Source organism: Sceloporus occidentalis, unplaced genomic scaffold, assembly GCF_023333645.1.
Source record: "Sceloporus occidentalis isolate IW3139 unplaced genomic scaffold, rSceOcc1.0.p SCAF_4, whole genome shotgun sequence".
Taxonomy (NCBI): Eukaryota; Metazoa; Chordata; class Lepidosauria; order Squamata; family Phrynosomatidae; genus Sceloporus; species Sceloporus occidentalis.
In genome coordinates, this window is record NW_028316984.1 from 106,527,668 (window position 1) to 106,543,476 (window position 15,809).

General features: G+C 39.7%; 1 protein-coding gene across 2 annotated transcripts in view; it reads right to left on the reverse strand.

Moving 5' to 3' along the window:
- The window catches only part of GALNT18 (polypeptide N-acetylgalactosaminyltransferase 18), a 407,674-nt gene that overhangs the window by 107,081 nt on the left and 284,784 nt on the right, over positions 1–15,809 (reverse strand). For both annotated transcript variants that reach the window (XM_089521185.1, XM_089521184.1), the window contains exon 4: positions 3,993–4,176. In XM_089521185.1, the coding sequence (XP_089377311.1) occupies positions 3,993–4,176 (184 nt within the window). The remainder of the gene's footprint in view (positions 1–3,992; positions 4,177–15,809) is intronic.

A 15,809-nucleotide genomic window follows, 5' to 3' on the forward strand; every position in this document is an offset into this window, starting at 1 on the left:
GCTCTGCGCCAGGGCGCTTAATGCGCCCTGAACACGGAGCAGGAAGGAGCTCCGTTTCGGAGCTCCTTCCTGGTTTAGTCCGCTGGGCGCAGCCTTCAGACAGCTGCACCCAGCGGACTAAAAGAGAAAGGGGCCAAGCAGCCCCTTTCTCCTTCTCCCCGCCACCGCGGGGTGTCCTTGGGGCTTGAAGCCCCAGGGACACCCCTTTTCAGGCTGCAGGGAAGCGGCGTTTTGCTGCTTCCCCGCAGCCTGAAAAGCGGCGGATCGGGGCCTCAGCGGCTGCCGCTCTGCACGCTGAGGCCCCGATACACCGGGGAAAGTGGCCGGTGCAGACCACCCCAAATGGGCGGTCTATAACCCGCCCAAGTTTCACAAAGTTCTTTAAGAACACATAATAATTTTTAGATTTAATATATATCCTGGACTCTTTCTTGCTTCAACAATAGAAACAAAATGAGATTTTTTAAATCAATGACCAGGGTAGTGGGCAAAGAGGATAGGGCTTGAGGCCATGAAATGATCATCAAGAAGTTCAGAGTTAATAATGAAATTATTAAAAAGGGAACATCTTCTGTTCTTTTAAAGTGGAAATGTGAAAAGAAAAGAAGAAACATATTTATGATTGTTAACATAGGATGTCTAAAGAACTGGCCATGTGGGATGAGCAAATAATTTGCAGTAGATAGTTGGTAATAACAAAGTCAGCTAAACTAACATGGAAGACTGGAGATGTAAACTTTTGAACAGAGAAGACTCAGCTATAACCAATGTAACAAAGAGATAAAAATGACTGTGTAACATTTCTTCTCTTGAAAGTATTTTATGACATGTACACTACAAATGAAGCTATTAATGAGGATAGGTGGTCACAGTGGGTGTAGCATCTGGAAGAGCTCAAGCTGTGTTTACACACTTCTTGATTTGAAAATTAGGTAGTATGTGGGAGAAAGAATTCCTAAAAGCTGAGCTCTTTGACCTCTTGCTCTAAAGCAGTGGTCCCCAAACTGTGCCCTTTAAGAGATTTTGGACTTCAGCTCCCAGAATCCCAGACTATTGGCCAACATGGCTGAGGCTTCCGGGAGATGAAATCTAAAATTCTCTTAAAGGACCCAGTTTGGGGATCACTGCCCTAAAGCATGAAGACTAAATTGTGTGACAGATCTTCTATTACAGTGTGCCCTGTATCCTCTGATGTCACAGTTTGGCCATCTCTTGAAGTTCTGATTCTGTGTACCTGAAAAAGTGGACTCCAATCCATGTATGCAGATTGTTAGGATTCTATCCAATCAACTCCTCCCACAAAAGGAACTCCTTCTGTGGATAGAATATTCTGCTTCGCCACTATGCCTCCCATCAAGCACACTTGAAGGGAGGGTTAGGTGACTCTGTAATGCTGGTCTGGTTTGCATGGGCGGAATGCCATAAAAAACACCTATGTCATGAGTGGGACATGTAATTTTGTCCTTTGTCTTTAAGATAACACAAGTGTTTTGTTTTTATTTTTAAAGCACTTCAATAGTACGGCACTTTCCCATAATATTCTGAATTTTCAATACTCTTTGGCTATACAGGTTGAACTACTCTTACCTAAAATGATTAGGACCAAAAGTGTTTGGGATTTCGGTGTTTTGTGTTTTTGTTTGGATTTTGGATTACCTGTATTTTCATATACATACATGATGCGATATCTCAGAGATAAGACCCAAATCTAAACATAAAATTATTTATGTTTCACATAGACCTTATACTCAGCCTGAAGGTAATTTTATATTTCAAATAATTCTGTGCATGAAACAAATTTGTGTACACTGAAACATCAGAAAGCAAAGATGTCATTATCCCAGCCACCCATGAAAAAGGTTTTGGTTTTTGGAATACTTCAGAATTCAGAATTTCAGATAAGGGAGACTCCACCTGTAATTAAAAACTGTCCATATGCTCAATGAAACCAACCCCAGATGATCCTCTCTCTTGGCAGGCTTAATATAGGCCCGGTCCAGGCAGGTCGATAGGCCCATACGTGCCTCAACCCTGTACAGATGGGCACTGCCATTTTGATGCGATGGACGCCTAGTGTCCGCACGTTGTGTCACAAGTGCGCCATTGGCACACTGTGGTGTCATTATGGTGCAGCAAAAAGAACCCGCTTTTTGTGGGTTCTTTTTGCTCCGCAAAGGAGCCACATGGTTTTCCCGCTGCGGCTTACTCATGGAGCAAATCAGGGTGCTGGCAGACCACCCTTTTTGGGCGCTCTGTACCGGGCCATAGGCATGGTCAATCAGGAATATCAATCATGTCAATCAGGAATATTTTGGACCTTTTGTTATTTGCCATTAAGTAGACTACTTGATGACATAGCATGTCTTTGTAGAAGAGCAGTCTGGAAACTTCTAGAGCTTTATGTGGCTATCATCCGCAAAGCCTGAAACCCCAAGCCCTTTCACCAGCTTGACGGCAAGAAGAATTCCTCCTTCCCATACATTTCCAACCACTACCTTAGGAATATGTAGAAGCATATCTAAAATGTTATCTCTTAGAGTCTCCTTTTCTGTCCTATCTCACACACACCCATCCTTCTGAAAAATGTATTAGTGAAATTACATAGCACTTGGAGACTGACATTCTAAATTTTATAATGTGCATTTTGTACTTTTAAATCCTTGGCTCTAACCACTATCTTCTCTGCTTAGGTAAAACCCATCTCAGTTGTGTTTCCCTGAAGAACAATTATTTCTGATCCTTTTGTCAGGTGAAAATGTGTAAGAACAGTAATACAACTCTACATGTACAATAATTCTCTGAGCTATTTGTATACATATCTGAATTAATTTTTTCAGTCCAACAGGCTTTAGAAGAGAGGCTATGGCACATATGCATGTTCCAAATCAATCTTCACTCAAGCAAATTAGATATATTTTTCAATAATCCCTGTATATGAGGTGGCTGTTGCACACAGTGCTATACTTCATAATGTCAATGAATTTTCAGCAATTGCTTTTAATTGACCTTAGCTGTTGAGATAGGCAGTAGCTTTCACACAGATTCATCCTGTACACAGTGAGCCCTTGGTATCCTCTGAGGTTTGGTTTCAGGATTCCCTTCCCCCTATGGAAACCAAAATCCATGGATTCTCAAGTCACATTATAGATAAGGGACTAGTAAAATGGTGTCCCCTGTATAAAATAGCAAAATCAAGGTTTTCTTTTTGAAATTTATATATTTTGGGAATATTTTCAAGGTGTGGTTGGTTGAATCCATGGACAAAAAATCTATGGGTATGGAGGGCTGACTGTACCTATAGGTGGCAGTGGTGGTATAACATGCAACACGCCTCTTTGAACATGTGAGTATCTCCATTTTCTATTCCATTTTTATTGTAAATCAAACAGTTGCTTTAATTAAGGAGGCATTTACTTTTCGTAACTATTTGGGGGAAGGGACAGATAATCTATCATGTCTTTTCAACTCTCCCTTTGTCATCTTGCTCACTGATGTCTATAGCATTCACTGGCTGTTACACTGGCACTAGTAATGGCTCCAATGGGTGAAACCAAACACATGAGGAGTCAAATAATCACCTTGATGATGTTATGGTATTTCATAGTCAAATTTGGCTACATGACCATATGAGAAAGCCAATTCAGAGGGCAAGAACCTTTCTACTGACTCCAAAAGGAGAAGCACTGGTTTGTTCATCATTCCAGTCCTCCAGAACTCAAGGAGAATACTTTCTGAAACTTCTGATAGCTTCTAGGAAAGCATGCCTTGTTTTGTTTGAGATACATTCATTAGCTCTCTAAATCAATGGCCAAAACTTACACCGGACTTAATAAACAGAAATTCATTTTGGGGGAGATTTAAAAAAATGTTATCCACTGTCTATATTTAACATAACATTAGTAGCTCCTTATGTAACACTCTCCTGTAATTTCTGAGCAATGGGAAACAAACTCCATGAAATGAGACAGATCCAGAAGAAGCAAGACACATACCATCCCACGTTGAATTCTACATGTGCATCAAAGAGCGCAACTACTGGAGCTGTGGCTGCCCTCCAGCCACTAACGCGAGACCGAATCAGCCCCTCTTGTTTGTTGTGTCGAACCACCTTGATGAACCCAGGTTTCCGTGCATTCACTTCATCAACGTATTGTTTTAGCTTCTCTTTGAGTTCTTCTGTACAAGAAATACAAAGGAAGTTAAGAACAACTATCAAACCTCAAAGTGCTATATCAGAGCATAAACAATTTAATAACTAATACTATTTGTGTACAAGATATAAAGCAAAGGAAGCCTCGAATGTGTACTGTTTCTCTTAACTACATAAAAGCCAAAAATTTAGCTGAAAACAGGAACACAGAGAATGATTAATTGCCATTTCTCTTAAAATACTCTGCAATAAAAAGCCAAATGAATGAATAAATAAGAATAATATAGGAGCTATATTCCTTGTTGGATCTCAGTTTAATTATTAAAATATTATCAGGGTGCAGGCTAACTCAAACACACTAGGGCCAAAACAGCAAAAAGGCTGTTTCCTATTACATGCAGCAGCATCTGAATTAACATACATTTTGGAAGCACTTCTGTATGTTCCACTACCATGAGAAGCTAATTTGGTGGGAATCCAAATTAGAAAATTAGGGATAGGAACTTTTATAAGCTTCACTACCAAGGGAAGCTAATGTGATGGGAATGTAGTATACAGACTTCTATGTGGAAGCACATTTTGGCCCACTGCCTGAATCCCATGCTGCCTTCTCTTCCTTGCACAGCCCTTACACAGTCATTTGCACAGCGAGGCTGCTCCCCTTTCTTCAGACCTGCCTCTTACAGCAGGCAAACATTTGAAAGATGGGGGCAGCAGTTGTATTTCTTCACCCACCAAGGGCAGGATAGCTTGAGCCCTTGCTATCTAGAGCTTATGCCAAATAAAAAAGTTAACTGATTTAAAATGTACCACAACATTCTCTGTTGTTTTTGCTGCAACAGACTAACTCATTTTTTTCCTATAATACTCCCCCTCACCCCACCCCAAAAAATCAGAAAGCTGTGCCAATCTGTAAGGGGGGGGGGGAAACATAGCCAAGCCCAAACCAATGTGGCAGCTTTATTTTTTCTCCCTCAGCATCATATTTTATATATTTTATTTTCACACCTGTTTCATAGAAATTCTTTCTGTATCCTCATATTTCCCTCCTTGCTCACAGCTGTTGTTTTCCTACCCTGCTATGAGTTGCATGGCAGTAGAGAATTTGTATTTCCTAATAAATACAAATAAATCTCTTCTACTTAGTTGTAAGCCTCATTTCACTTAGCAGGACACATTTCTGGGTAAACAGTTCAAAGGACTATTCCATGTATCCATGCCAAGTAAATGTGCAGCTCAGTCTTCCAAAAATACTTTATAATAAGGCAATTATTTATAACTAAAAACTGACTGACTGAGTTACTCTGTGGAAGTCTGGCAATTTATTTATTTGACATCCATTCAGTGCCTCCAATACATTCATTGGACAAAGCATAGCAATATTAACATCCTGAATATTCTTGCATACACATTTGCTAGAAGTAGTAGTAGATCATGATCATGATTTAGTTTTGGCACAAATGTACACATACAATACCCTAAGCATTTCTTTATAGTGCAAGATGTCATCCAGTGTGAGCTGTTGATCAAAAACATACTTCTTCATCACAGTAAACAAGAAACTACATATTTTTAAATACAAGTGCCATGTGCAGTTCTTATTCCTAAGAAGCAGGAATAATGTACAGATGGCATGGTGTAATGGTTTTGTGTTGGAGTACAACTTTGGAGACTAGGATTTGATTCTCCTCTTGGCATGGAAACCCACTGGTGACTATGGGCAAGTCACACACAGCCCCAGAAAACTGTATGGATTGCCATAAATTAGAAATGCGTTGAAGCCACATAACAACAACTAAACTCTAAAAATTAAGAGGTCAGCATTGTGCAAGGATAACACATACGGATGCATGTCACATTTACGGAACACACTGAATGCTTGGAGCTGGACCAAGCCAGATGTCCGCTGTCATAACCAACATATGCTGCATATACTTTGTTGCTAAATGTGCACATTAGTCCATTGACTATATAAATATGCTGCTTTGTGATGAAAGCCATACAAATGTGTATTTCAGGCATAGCACTTTTTCAGTGGCTAAAAAACTGTAAGGTCACTACAAAACAGCACATTGTGCAGTTGTTCATTCATTCAATGGATGCATCACTCCTCACTGCAAAAGCCCCTTAGAAAGATACTAAAATTAGTAATCAATATCAGAAAGGAAACAAAACTACTATAAATAACAGCTAAAATATAAAAAATAATGTAGCAATAAAACTGTGCATCCACAAGTCATGGAACGTGGAAGAATTATAGAGTCTAAATTACTCAGGCAAGAAAGTAAATGAAACATTTCTAATGCAAGTGAGGATTTGCTCAGCTTCATCAGCATAATCGGCATTTTGGAGACATAAGGATTGCTTTTCATCTCAATGAATGCTAACCACATTCCTACCATAAAATTTCTATAGCTCTATAATATAGTGTGTGTATTAATTAATATACTCAGTGCCTAAATTTTAGTTTATACATTCCATATAAGTAACTAGATGAACCAATTTACTTTTGCAAATGAATACTAAAGCAACTAAGAAAATGGATTACAAGGCATATAGTAATTTCCTTTAAAAATGGAATGAAAGAAGAGCCACACATTTTAAAAAGTCCAATGACTTTATAAAATAAACAATGTTACAAATGGAAACAGAGAAAAAATGAATTTTTTATGCACCTTCACACTTGCCTTTATTTCACTCTGAAAAAAATGTTCAGTTTTCAGGATGGTTCTACTTTCATCTTTTCCCCAGCTAAATAATGTACACTTTATGTGAGATGCAGCCTAAACAAGGTGAATCCATTGTACAGCTGTTTCCTCCATCTGCAAAATAACCCTGTCCTAGCTGTTCAAGTTTCCTTAAAGGATGGTGATAATTCCAAGTGAACTTTCTCTCAGCTGGCTGAAGGTTCACCCTGCACTCTTACTAATAACAGTGAGTCTTATCACAGTGAGGCACTATGGTGACATAATGATGGAGCAAGCCCACCATCGAATTCTGCCCTATCCCATGGTATCACTGGTGTCCTGGTGTCATTCTGTCATAACACCATCACAAATGTGGATTTTTGCATGCAGAAATAATGCATTAATGATCACCTTCCATGCCACTAAACTATGGATTTTTTGCTGTGGAGCTTGAGTCCTGCCTTATTCCATAACAACTCAGTTACTAGGTAGGATGTGGTTTGGGCCAGCTAGTTCCTCTCTCAGAATTCGCCAGGAGATTTGTGCAGCAAATACTTCTGGTGCTTGGTCTGAGAAGATTTCTCTCTGCTCTGGTACCCTACCAGGTTGGTGCCATACAGTGAGGATGCAATGGCACCATAGTGGCAAGGAAATGATTAAATTGCCAAAGTACACACCACTACACAAATTCAAATAAAAAGTTCAAACAAGGCAGTTATATCTGAAAAATAAAGTGGTGGGGGCAGTGTGACCACCTTTTCTGTTCAACACCTCACAAAGAAAAGAGTTTCACCCAGTGCCAGGCATTAGCATGATGTCTTTCTGTAGATTATTGCTCCAACACATTACAGAGATGGAGACTGGCATATATAGTATAAGGTACAAACTGGTACCATATTTTGGGAATCTCTCCCTCTAGTTACCTCACTCTTGAGACAAGAGTGAGGATACTTTCTTCCTTGAGAACTGAGCTTCTCTTCCTCTGCTCTATTGCATGGGATTTTCTCTTGCTTTTGTTTTTCTCCTTCTGGCAATTTCTGACAGTGTCTAGGACTTACCAGACAAACATAAAAAATCCATAGCAAGGCAGATTTGTTTTTATGGCTTTCTCTTTAGAGGAAGAAGAGGTTGTGCTCTGGAGTAGCTCCCAGTCATAACCAGGAAGGCTTTATAGCAACACTGATAAAAATTTGCAAGCAACCCTTTGCTTTAATAGTTTATTATCTAAATCTGTTTTCTATTACTGTAATCAATAAACTTTGTGTTATCTTTTCACACAAGCAGTGTTCTTGCTTCATGATTATCCTCAAATCTGGTTTGACAAAGCCTTGAGAGGATCAAGATGAATGCATCCTTTTTTTATTTTTAAACATCATCACAGTGAGAACAGTGGAAGGAATGAACAATGTAGCACCTTCAATACATCTGCTTGAAATATAAAAACAATTTTGTAAATGCACTTTGTATTTCTCTATGGCAGCTGCCAAGGACAAAATATTTGCTTTGTTCCTGGAAGGTGTTATGGAGTGTAAGAACAAGAGGAAAACACAACATATACTCCACAATCTTATCTCTTTTTCAGCATGAGACAAACAAGATTCTTTCAGAACTCTTGGTGGCTATAGCAAAGGCAGAAGACAAGTCAGGAGAAAGCCTATTCTGGAAAGTAGAGCCAAGGAGAAGGGAGTCCAGTGAGGTGCACAGCCTGGATTAAGAACCTGGCTGGCTAATCACAAATCAGAAGCCCTACTATGGCTGCATCTCCACTGCAGAAATAATTCCATTTGACACCACATCAACTACCATGGCTGAATGCTATGGGATTCTGGGAACTGTAATTTGGAATGAGCAAGAACAGAAAGGTTCTTCCTTTTGTTCCTTCCAAAAGCAGAAGCCAAGGGTGCCCCTTTCTCTATTGGCATGAGAGGAGAAGGAAGAGAGGTTTCTCTTTGCTCCTTTGAATCCAGGGAAGCCTGTCAGTCATCAACTTCTGACTTTGAAAGGAGTGAAGAGAAACCTCTTTCTCATCTCTGCCTTCGGAATTAAAGAGCACAAGTTACACGGCAGGGCCTTGAAGACTGCTTGTGCTTGTTCATTCCAAAGGCAGAAGCAGTCTAGTCTAAAAGGGGAAAAATATTATTTAATTATTGGTGGCAAACTTGTGAATAATGAAACCTGCAAAGGTTAAACCCATGAAAGTCAAGGTTTGACTGTACAATGCAATCCCATTCTGTTTACTTAGGCGCGTTACAGACCGCCGGAAAGCGGCGGTCTGACTGCGCCATCATTAGCGGCAGTGAGAAGCCCCAGTGGCCAAACTGTGAGGCTTCCCGCCACCACTAAGAAGAAGCGCCAAAATGGCGCTTCTTCTTGCGCCACGGAAATGATGCAGCGAGGAGCCAATGGCACACTTGCAGCGTCATTTCCGCGGTGTGACGTCTGGACGCTATGTGTCTGTGACGTCAACATGGCGCCCCCCTTATGTATAGGGCACCACCATTTTGTACGCGCAGAGCACGTACTAGGGTTAGGGGTGTGAAGAAGTCACGCCCGTTCCTAATCCTAGTACGCGCTACACACGTACTATTTGCCCATCTGTAACGGGCCTTAGAAGGAAGACCCACTATGGTAAAAAAAGGCTTGCTTTCCACTTGTACAGTTTTATTATAACAACAACAATAAAACAACAACATTTTGCATGTTGCATCAAGTCACAAAAATGCATATGCAAACACAATATAAGTCATATAATCACAATTATCAGAAATAAGTGCAGCATCATATCTAAACAGACATCATTTCAACTAGTTTCAATTAAGTTTCATTTCCAATTACTTTTATATATTCTCATTTTCAGAGCTCAAATTTCTTTTTTATTGCTTTAAATGACCAGATTTGCAAAATATTAACCGTTTACACTGCAATCCCACACATGAATTTTAGTGATTTTCAGGCTATCGGAAATGTTTGTTACATGACTGCAGAGAGGAATTTTTTAAAAAAAGTCTCAATGGTGTTTTACATTTTTTTTTCTTTCCCAACATTTTAAGTTCATTCATGCTTCATCTATGGTTTGTTTCACTTACTTTGTTTATCAGTACTATTACTGTTATTATTTTAGCTTTTATAAACAGCCTTGAAATGATTGATAAATGGGAGTATGTGTGTTAAATAAACAAATTAATAATTTGATTAATTTAAAATAACAGTTCTGTCAGTCTGCCATGCAGAATGGATATCACTACCCTGCTCTCCATGGAGCCCTCTGTCCCAGAGGGTTGGGAAACCCTTCATGGGGTTCCACAGGAAAGGAGAGAACATTTAAAATTGCTAAGTCTCTCACATCTTGACTGAATCATATGGAAACTAATGTCCCACTTGATGAGGTTGACATGTGTGCACAATCTGTGGATGCAAATATATCATTCTGCATGTTGGATTGATGGTGGATTCCTGAAGCGTTAGCCCCTTCTGTGGGAAAGACGAAGACTTGTTCAATTAAGAACCAGTCTCTTTCATTAGAGCATGCAAGTGAAAATGCTGAAGCTCTTGGGTCCCTCTGAGAGTAGGTTCTGCACAATAAGGGAGGATGCAAATTACTCAGCTAAAAACTTTACTAATTAATTGAAATGTGCATTAAGAACATATATACATACTTTGCCTAAGCCCAGCCTTAATAGAGGTAAGTTTCAAGTAAAGGAGTAGCTCAGCAGAGCTAGCACTCACCATCTTGAGAGAGATAAAGGCCCCATACAGACAGGCCAAAATAAAGCTGCTTCGGGTCACTTTGGAAGTATGCTGTTTCAATTATGCTTCCTAAGAGTCCGGAAGCTGCGCCAAAGCCATGCTCCATTCCTAAGGACCGGAGCATGACTTTGGTGTGGCTTCCGGACTCTTGGTATGCATGCATCATTTAAATAGCATACCTCCAAAGTGACCTGAAGCCGCTTTATTTTGGCCTATCTGTATGGGGCCAAAGAGACAGAGACAAGACTTTTAAAAGCGCAATGACATTCTTGGGAGGTTCTATTTCACCATGGGCTGCATCTACAGTGCAATTTAATTGCCATGGCTCTACACCATGGCATTTTTGGATTTGTAGTTTGTGAGATATTTACCCTTCTCTGTTTAGAGAGCTCTGATGCCATAATAAATTTAGCCTTCTCCATCAGAGAGCTCTGGTCTCACAACAAAACTACAGATCTCATGATTTCACAGGATGGAGCCATGACAGTTAAAGCAGAGTCAAACAGCATTAATTCTGCAATGTGGAAACAGCCATGGTCTGGTTGTTTAGATACATGGATACATTGAGGACTATGCACTACTATGGTTTGATTGAGCAAATAGGGAAAATTAGAGAAATGTATGTAGAAGGTAGAAGCATGCAAGTGTAAAAGCCCCATTGTTCTAGTAGAATTCTTGAATGCTTCATTGAGCAAGGTTTTCCAACAATGCCATCCAAACCTTTACCTGTAAAAGGGTTGGACAAAATGTAACTATCCAGATGTTTTTAGCATACATAATGAACAGCACAGCCAGTATTGGGGAATGCTGGGAGTTGTAGTCCAAAAACATCTATAGTGCCCCACTTTACTAATTCTGATCTATACAAAAGAGGATACTATTATCTTTGCTTTAAAAGTGTATGATACGATGAGCTAAATTTGAACTGCTTTTGCTTGTTCTCTTCTGTTGTAATTATAGACTGCATCAAATATCAACATCCTCAGAGTTTTACATTGTTACATGCTGTAACTCTGCTCCAATATAAAATTTCATTATAAGACAATAAAGCTGGCTAAAGAGAAAACTAAACTGTTGTAAATTACTGCTGCTAGCCAGAGAGAGCAAGGAGTTTGGCAAAAGTGATCTGAGCATGTGGCTTGGATTCTTTCAGTTACTTCAAATGTTTGACTCAGTGTTTCAATTGAGAAGGGGGATCAATTGGTATGTGGGGCTAGAAAACTCTGGTTCATATACACAAAGCTGAGAAATGTTGCCTTTTTGGAACTACTATTCTCCAGGTAGCATGGCTACTAGATGATTCTGGGAATTCTGGTAGCTCAAAAATGTAATTTTCTCAAACTCGACACATATGATTTTAGAGCACTACAGCTGAGCAGAATTTCAGATGCTAAAGGGTTTCCCCACCTTTAATGTCACTGTTTCCATGATGTGTTTTGTGTCAACCTGCTATGGAAACTTTTGTATACAAATAGGTATACAAAATGTTTCAGTGTTTTTTGGGGGGAGGGGCAGGGGGGCTTCATTAAGAGATTAACTACAGGTAACACAGAATTATGTGGACCCTTACTTCCAAAATGTTCCAGGTAATGGTGCAGCTTTCATAGTTCATTTCAAAACTGTCACAGCCTTGGGCATGAGGTCTCTTCCAACTCTATGAACTGTATAAATTCTGATGAAGTTTGGAGATGCTCCCCGACTTTGTGCATAATGTAGGCAAAATTATTTTAAAAGTTTCTGTAAGCCTCCCTGTCCCCCACAGCCCATGGAATTTGTGGAAGTCTTTGCCTACAGTCACATGAGTTGCAAGCAGGCTTACAAATTAAATACAAATAGGCTCAGCTTGTGTTTAAACTCAGGTAGTTACTCTATACCAGGGCTTTGCCTGCACTGGCCAAGATACTCCTGGATGCACAGCTGCCCTGACTTGCCTCTGCTACCTGGTCTTCTGTTCCTGACCATGAACTGAGGTGGCTGTGCCAGGTGGCCCAGCAGGATAACTGTGTAGACAGCCACTATGGTGCAGTAACAGAGGGCTCTGGATGTTTCCAGAAGATTTGAAGCAACAGGTGTATTATTTCAAAGTGTGTTAAGTGTGTTATTTCCCGGTTCTGGGGTAGAATGTGCTGGACTTCGTCCAGTCAGATCACACCAGAACTGGGGTTTGGGTCATGCACAGTCTGAACAATATAATGCAGAATGGAGGTTGTAGTGATGGTTAGACCTTTTGGCCTATACAAAAAGGGCCCAGGACTCCCATTATTATTAGGCAGAATGAAGCAGCTGCTTCAAGCCAGAATCATCTTGGTGACTTACACTGAGATAATACCCAGTCAGGAACTACACAAGGAAATACACATGGATTGTAGAAGGATGTGTAAATGGGGATGCTGCTGTTTAAATGCAATATATATTGAATGTGATTTTAATTGTTTCTAAATCAATGTTTTCATTGGACTGACTGTTTAAAGCTTCTTTTGTACCACTTACATGTATAAGTTGCTTTGGGTACCATATTGGGAGGAAGGTAAGGTACAAATCAAATAAATAAACAAATAAACCAAATACAAATTTGAGTTCCCCTTATCCAAAATGCTTGAGACCAGAAGTGTTATGGGTTTGGGATTTTGGAGGGTTTTTTTTTTTTTTTTTTTTTGGAATATCTGTATTTGCATATATGTATAGAATGAGCTTTCCTGGAGATGGGAGCCAAATCTAAACACAAAATTCATTTATGTTCATATACACCTGATATACATAGCCTGAAGGTAATTTCATAAAGTATTTTATATAATTTTGTGCATGAAGTAAAGTTTGTGTAAACTGAACCTATATCAGCCGACCATAAATAAAGATTTGGGTTTCAGAGTATTTTGGAACTCTGTGTAAGGGAGATTCAACCTGCACTCTGCCAGCATCCAATACGATCTCATTGCAAATCTGCAGATTTGGAGTTCACCTAAGAACAGTACTTGTCAATTATTTATTCTTTTATTTTTCCTGCCAGAAAGGAGAAGGGCTTGTGGGATTTCCTGTCTCTTGTGCCAAAAGAATTTGGCTGGCTGAGTTAGTGGAGTGGGGAGATGGATTATGGTACTCCAGAAGGCAAAATGTCTTGGATTAGCTCTGCTCCAAACCTGGTCAGAGAAGCTTAAGAATCACAGAGCTACTGTAAAAATTACCTCAGGAATTCTGCAGTTACTTGGTTCCAAAAGTGGGGTATTGTCCCTCTGTGTAATAACCTTGTGCTTACACTAGGGACTGTACAGTTCAAACCTCACAAGAACGTAGCCAAACTCTAATTACATCAGGTTCCTTAATCTCCATCTGACATCATGATTGAATTGCTCTGCTGAACTGCTCTGCTGAACATATGTATGGTAAAGTGATTAGTATGATCTATACATAAGTGGGTAAAACTAGTCAAAGGAAAGGATGGGGAGGAAAAAATGGCATATAGCAGCACCTTTTGAGACTAACTGATTTTTATTTTAGCACACACTTTTGTAAATATAAACCCACTTCTTCAGATGCAGTGCAGCAGCTCCCTTATTCCTTTTTATGCTACAAAAGACTAGCTAACATGGCAACTTTACTAGTCAAAGTAAAAAATTAGTCAAAGACAAGAGAACAAAAATAAATTGCTCCATCTGTATTGATAGAAGGCGAGCAGAAAATATAATCCTGGTTTAGTGCAGTGATGATTTCCTAAGTCATAACTGCCACTTGATCTGTGAAATGTTGCTCTCTTTATAATTTATTATTATTACCTAATGTTAGAATTTATATAACCTTTGCGGTGCCCCCATCACCTAGCGTCCATACGGGCCTCACCCCTAGCACGTGACGGGGGCGTAAAAATGGCTGCGCCCTATACGCAAGGGCGTGGCCATTTTTACATGCCGGACGCTTAGCGTCCGCACATAGTGTCACGAAAATGACACGTCGAGTGCGCCATTGGCGCCTCGTCACGTCATTTCCGTGACGCAAGAAGAATCACCATTTTGGCACTTCTTTTTAGCTGTGCCGGGAAGCCTTGTGGTTTGGTCGCTGGAGCTTCACGGCGCAGGTAATGATGGCACAGGCAGAGCACCGCTTTTCGGAGCTCTGTAACGCGCCCTAGTTCATTCAAAATAGGCCTATCCTGGCATTTGCAACCAAGCACAGTATTACATGAAACATCAGCACGGCTGCTATTTAATCAGTGAATGATCTTCTACAGAACACAGGAAGAAAACAATCTAATCAAATCCCTTGAAATCCAATACTTTCTGCGGTCATTCACAAAATGGAATTTTTTACAAGCACTGTCTTATTCCTTTTCAATGCAGCTGAAACTGACAATAACAAAATACTTCATCTTGTCTGTTTGATGTTCAAAGAATCCCTGTAGTTTTTGAAAAGTAGACTTTCTATCTATTTCATAAGTTAAATATCATATAACTTGTAAAATCAGTTTGTAGCTGTAACTCTTCATAATTTGCAAGTAAGATTAAAAGTGAAACTTACAAATATGTGCCAGTATAAAAGTTACCTTCTTAGGGTTGAGGCATGCAAAGAAGCAAAGGTTATTTCCAATCAGATTTTGATTGAGGCCAATCATGAGAACATCTTCTTGTAATTGTGTCAGGCCCAGAAGACAGAACGATACACATAACTAAGATTCAGAGATGCAGCCTTATAAGATATGTGTTATTTATAGTCTCAACTACATGCAGAAGAGTTCCAGATAAAGAAACAGAAGCATGGGAACATCAGCAGAGACTTTTTTCACACCAACAATCCTTGTGTTTTACATAATACTTGATATGCCGTTCTGTGAAATTGCACTGTATTTGATATTTTCACATTTTTACCTTTTGGTTACTTTTTCATGTGTAAGTGAATACCTCCAATGTTTCCATGACAAGTTAACTCTTTTTTTTTTTTTTTTTTGGTTAAAAAAACCCTTAAAACGAATAAGAACTGTATGTACTCGACTATAAGTTGAGAAATTTATGCCCCAATATGGACTTCAAAATCATGGGTAGATTTATATACGGGGCAATAAGTTAATACGGCTTATAAATTTCCTGAAAGAAGTGCCCACCTTCCCCTATAGCCAGGGATCTTGCAACAGCTTCCCGTTTGAGTCCCTGGTGCACTCTCTTCTCTCCCCTCCATATCTGTGTGGGTGAGAGAGAGATCAGCCTTCCCCCGCAGCCAAGCAGCTGCTGAGGCAAGGG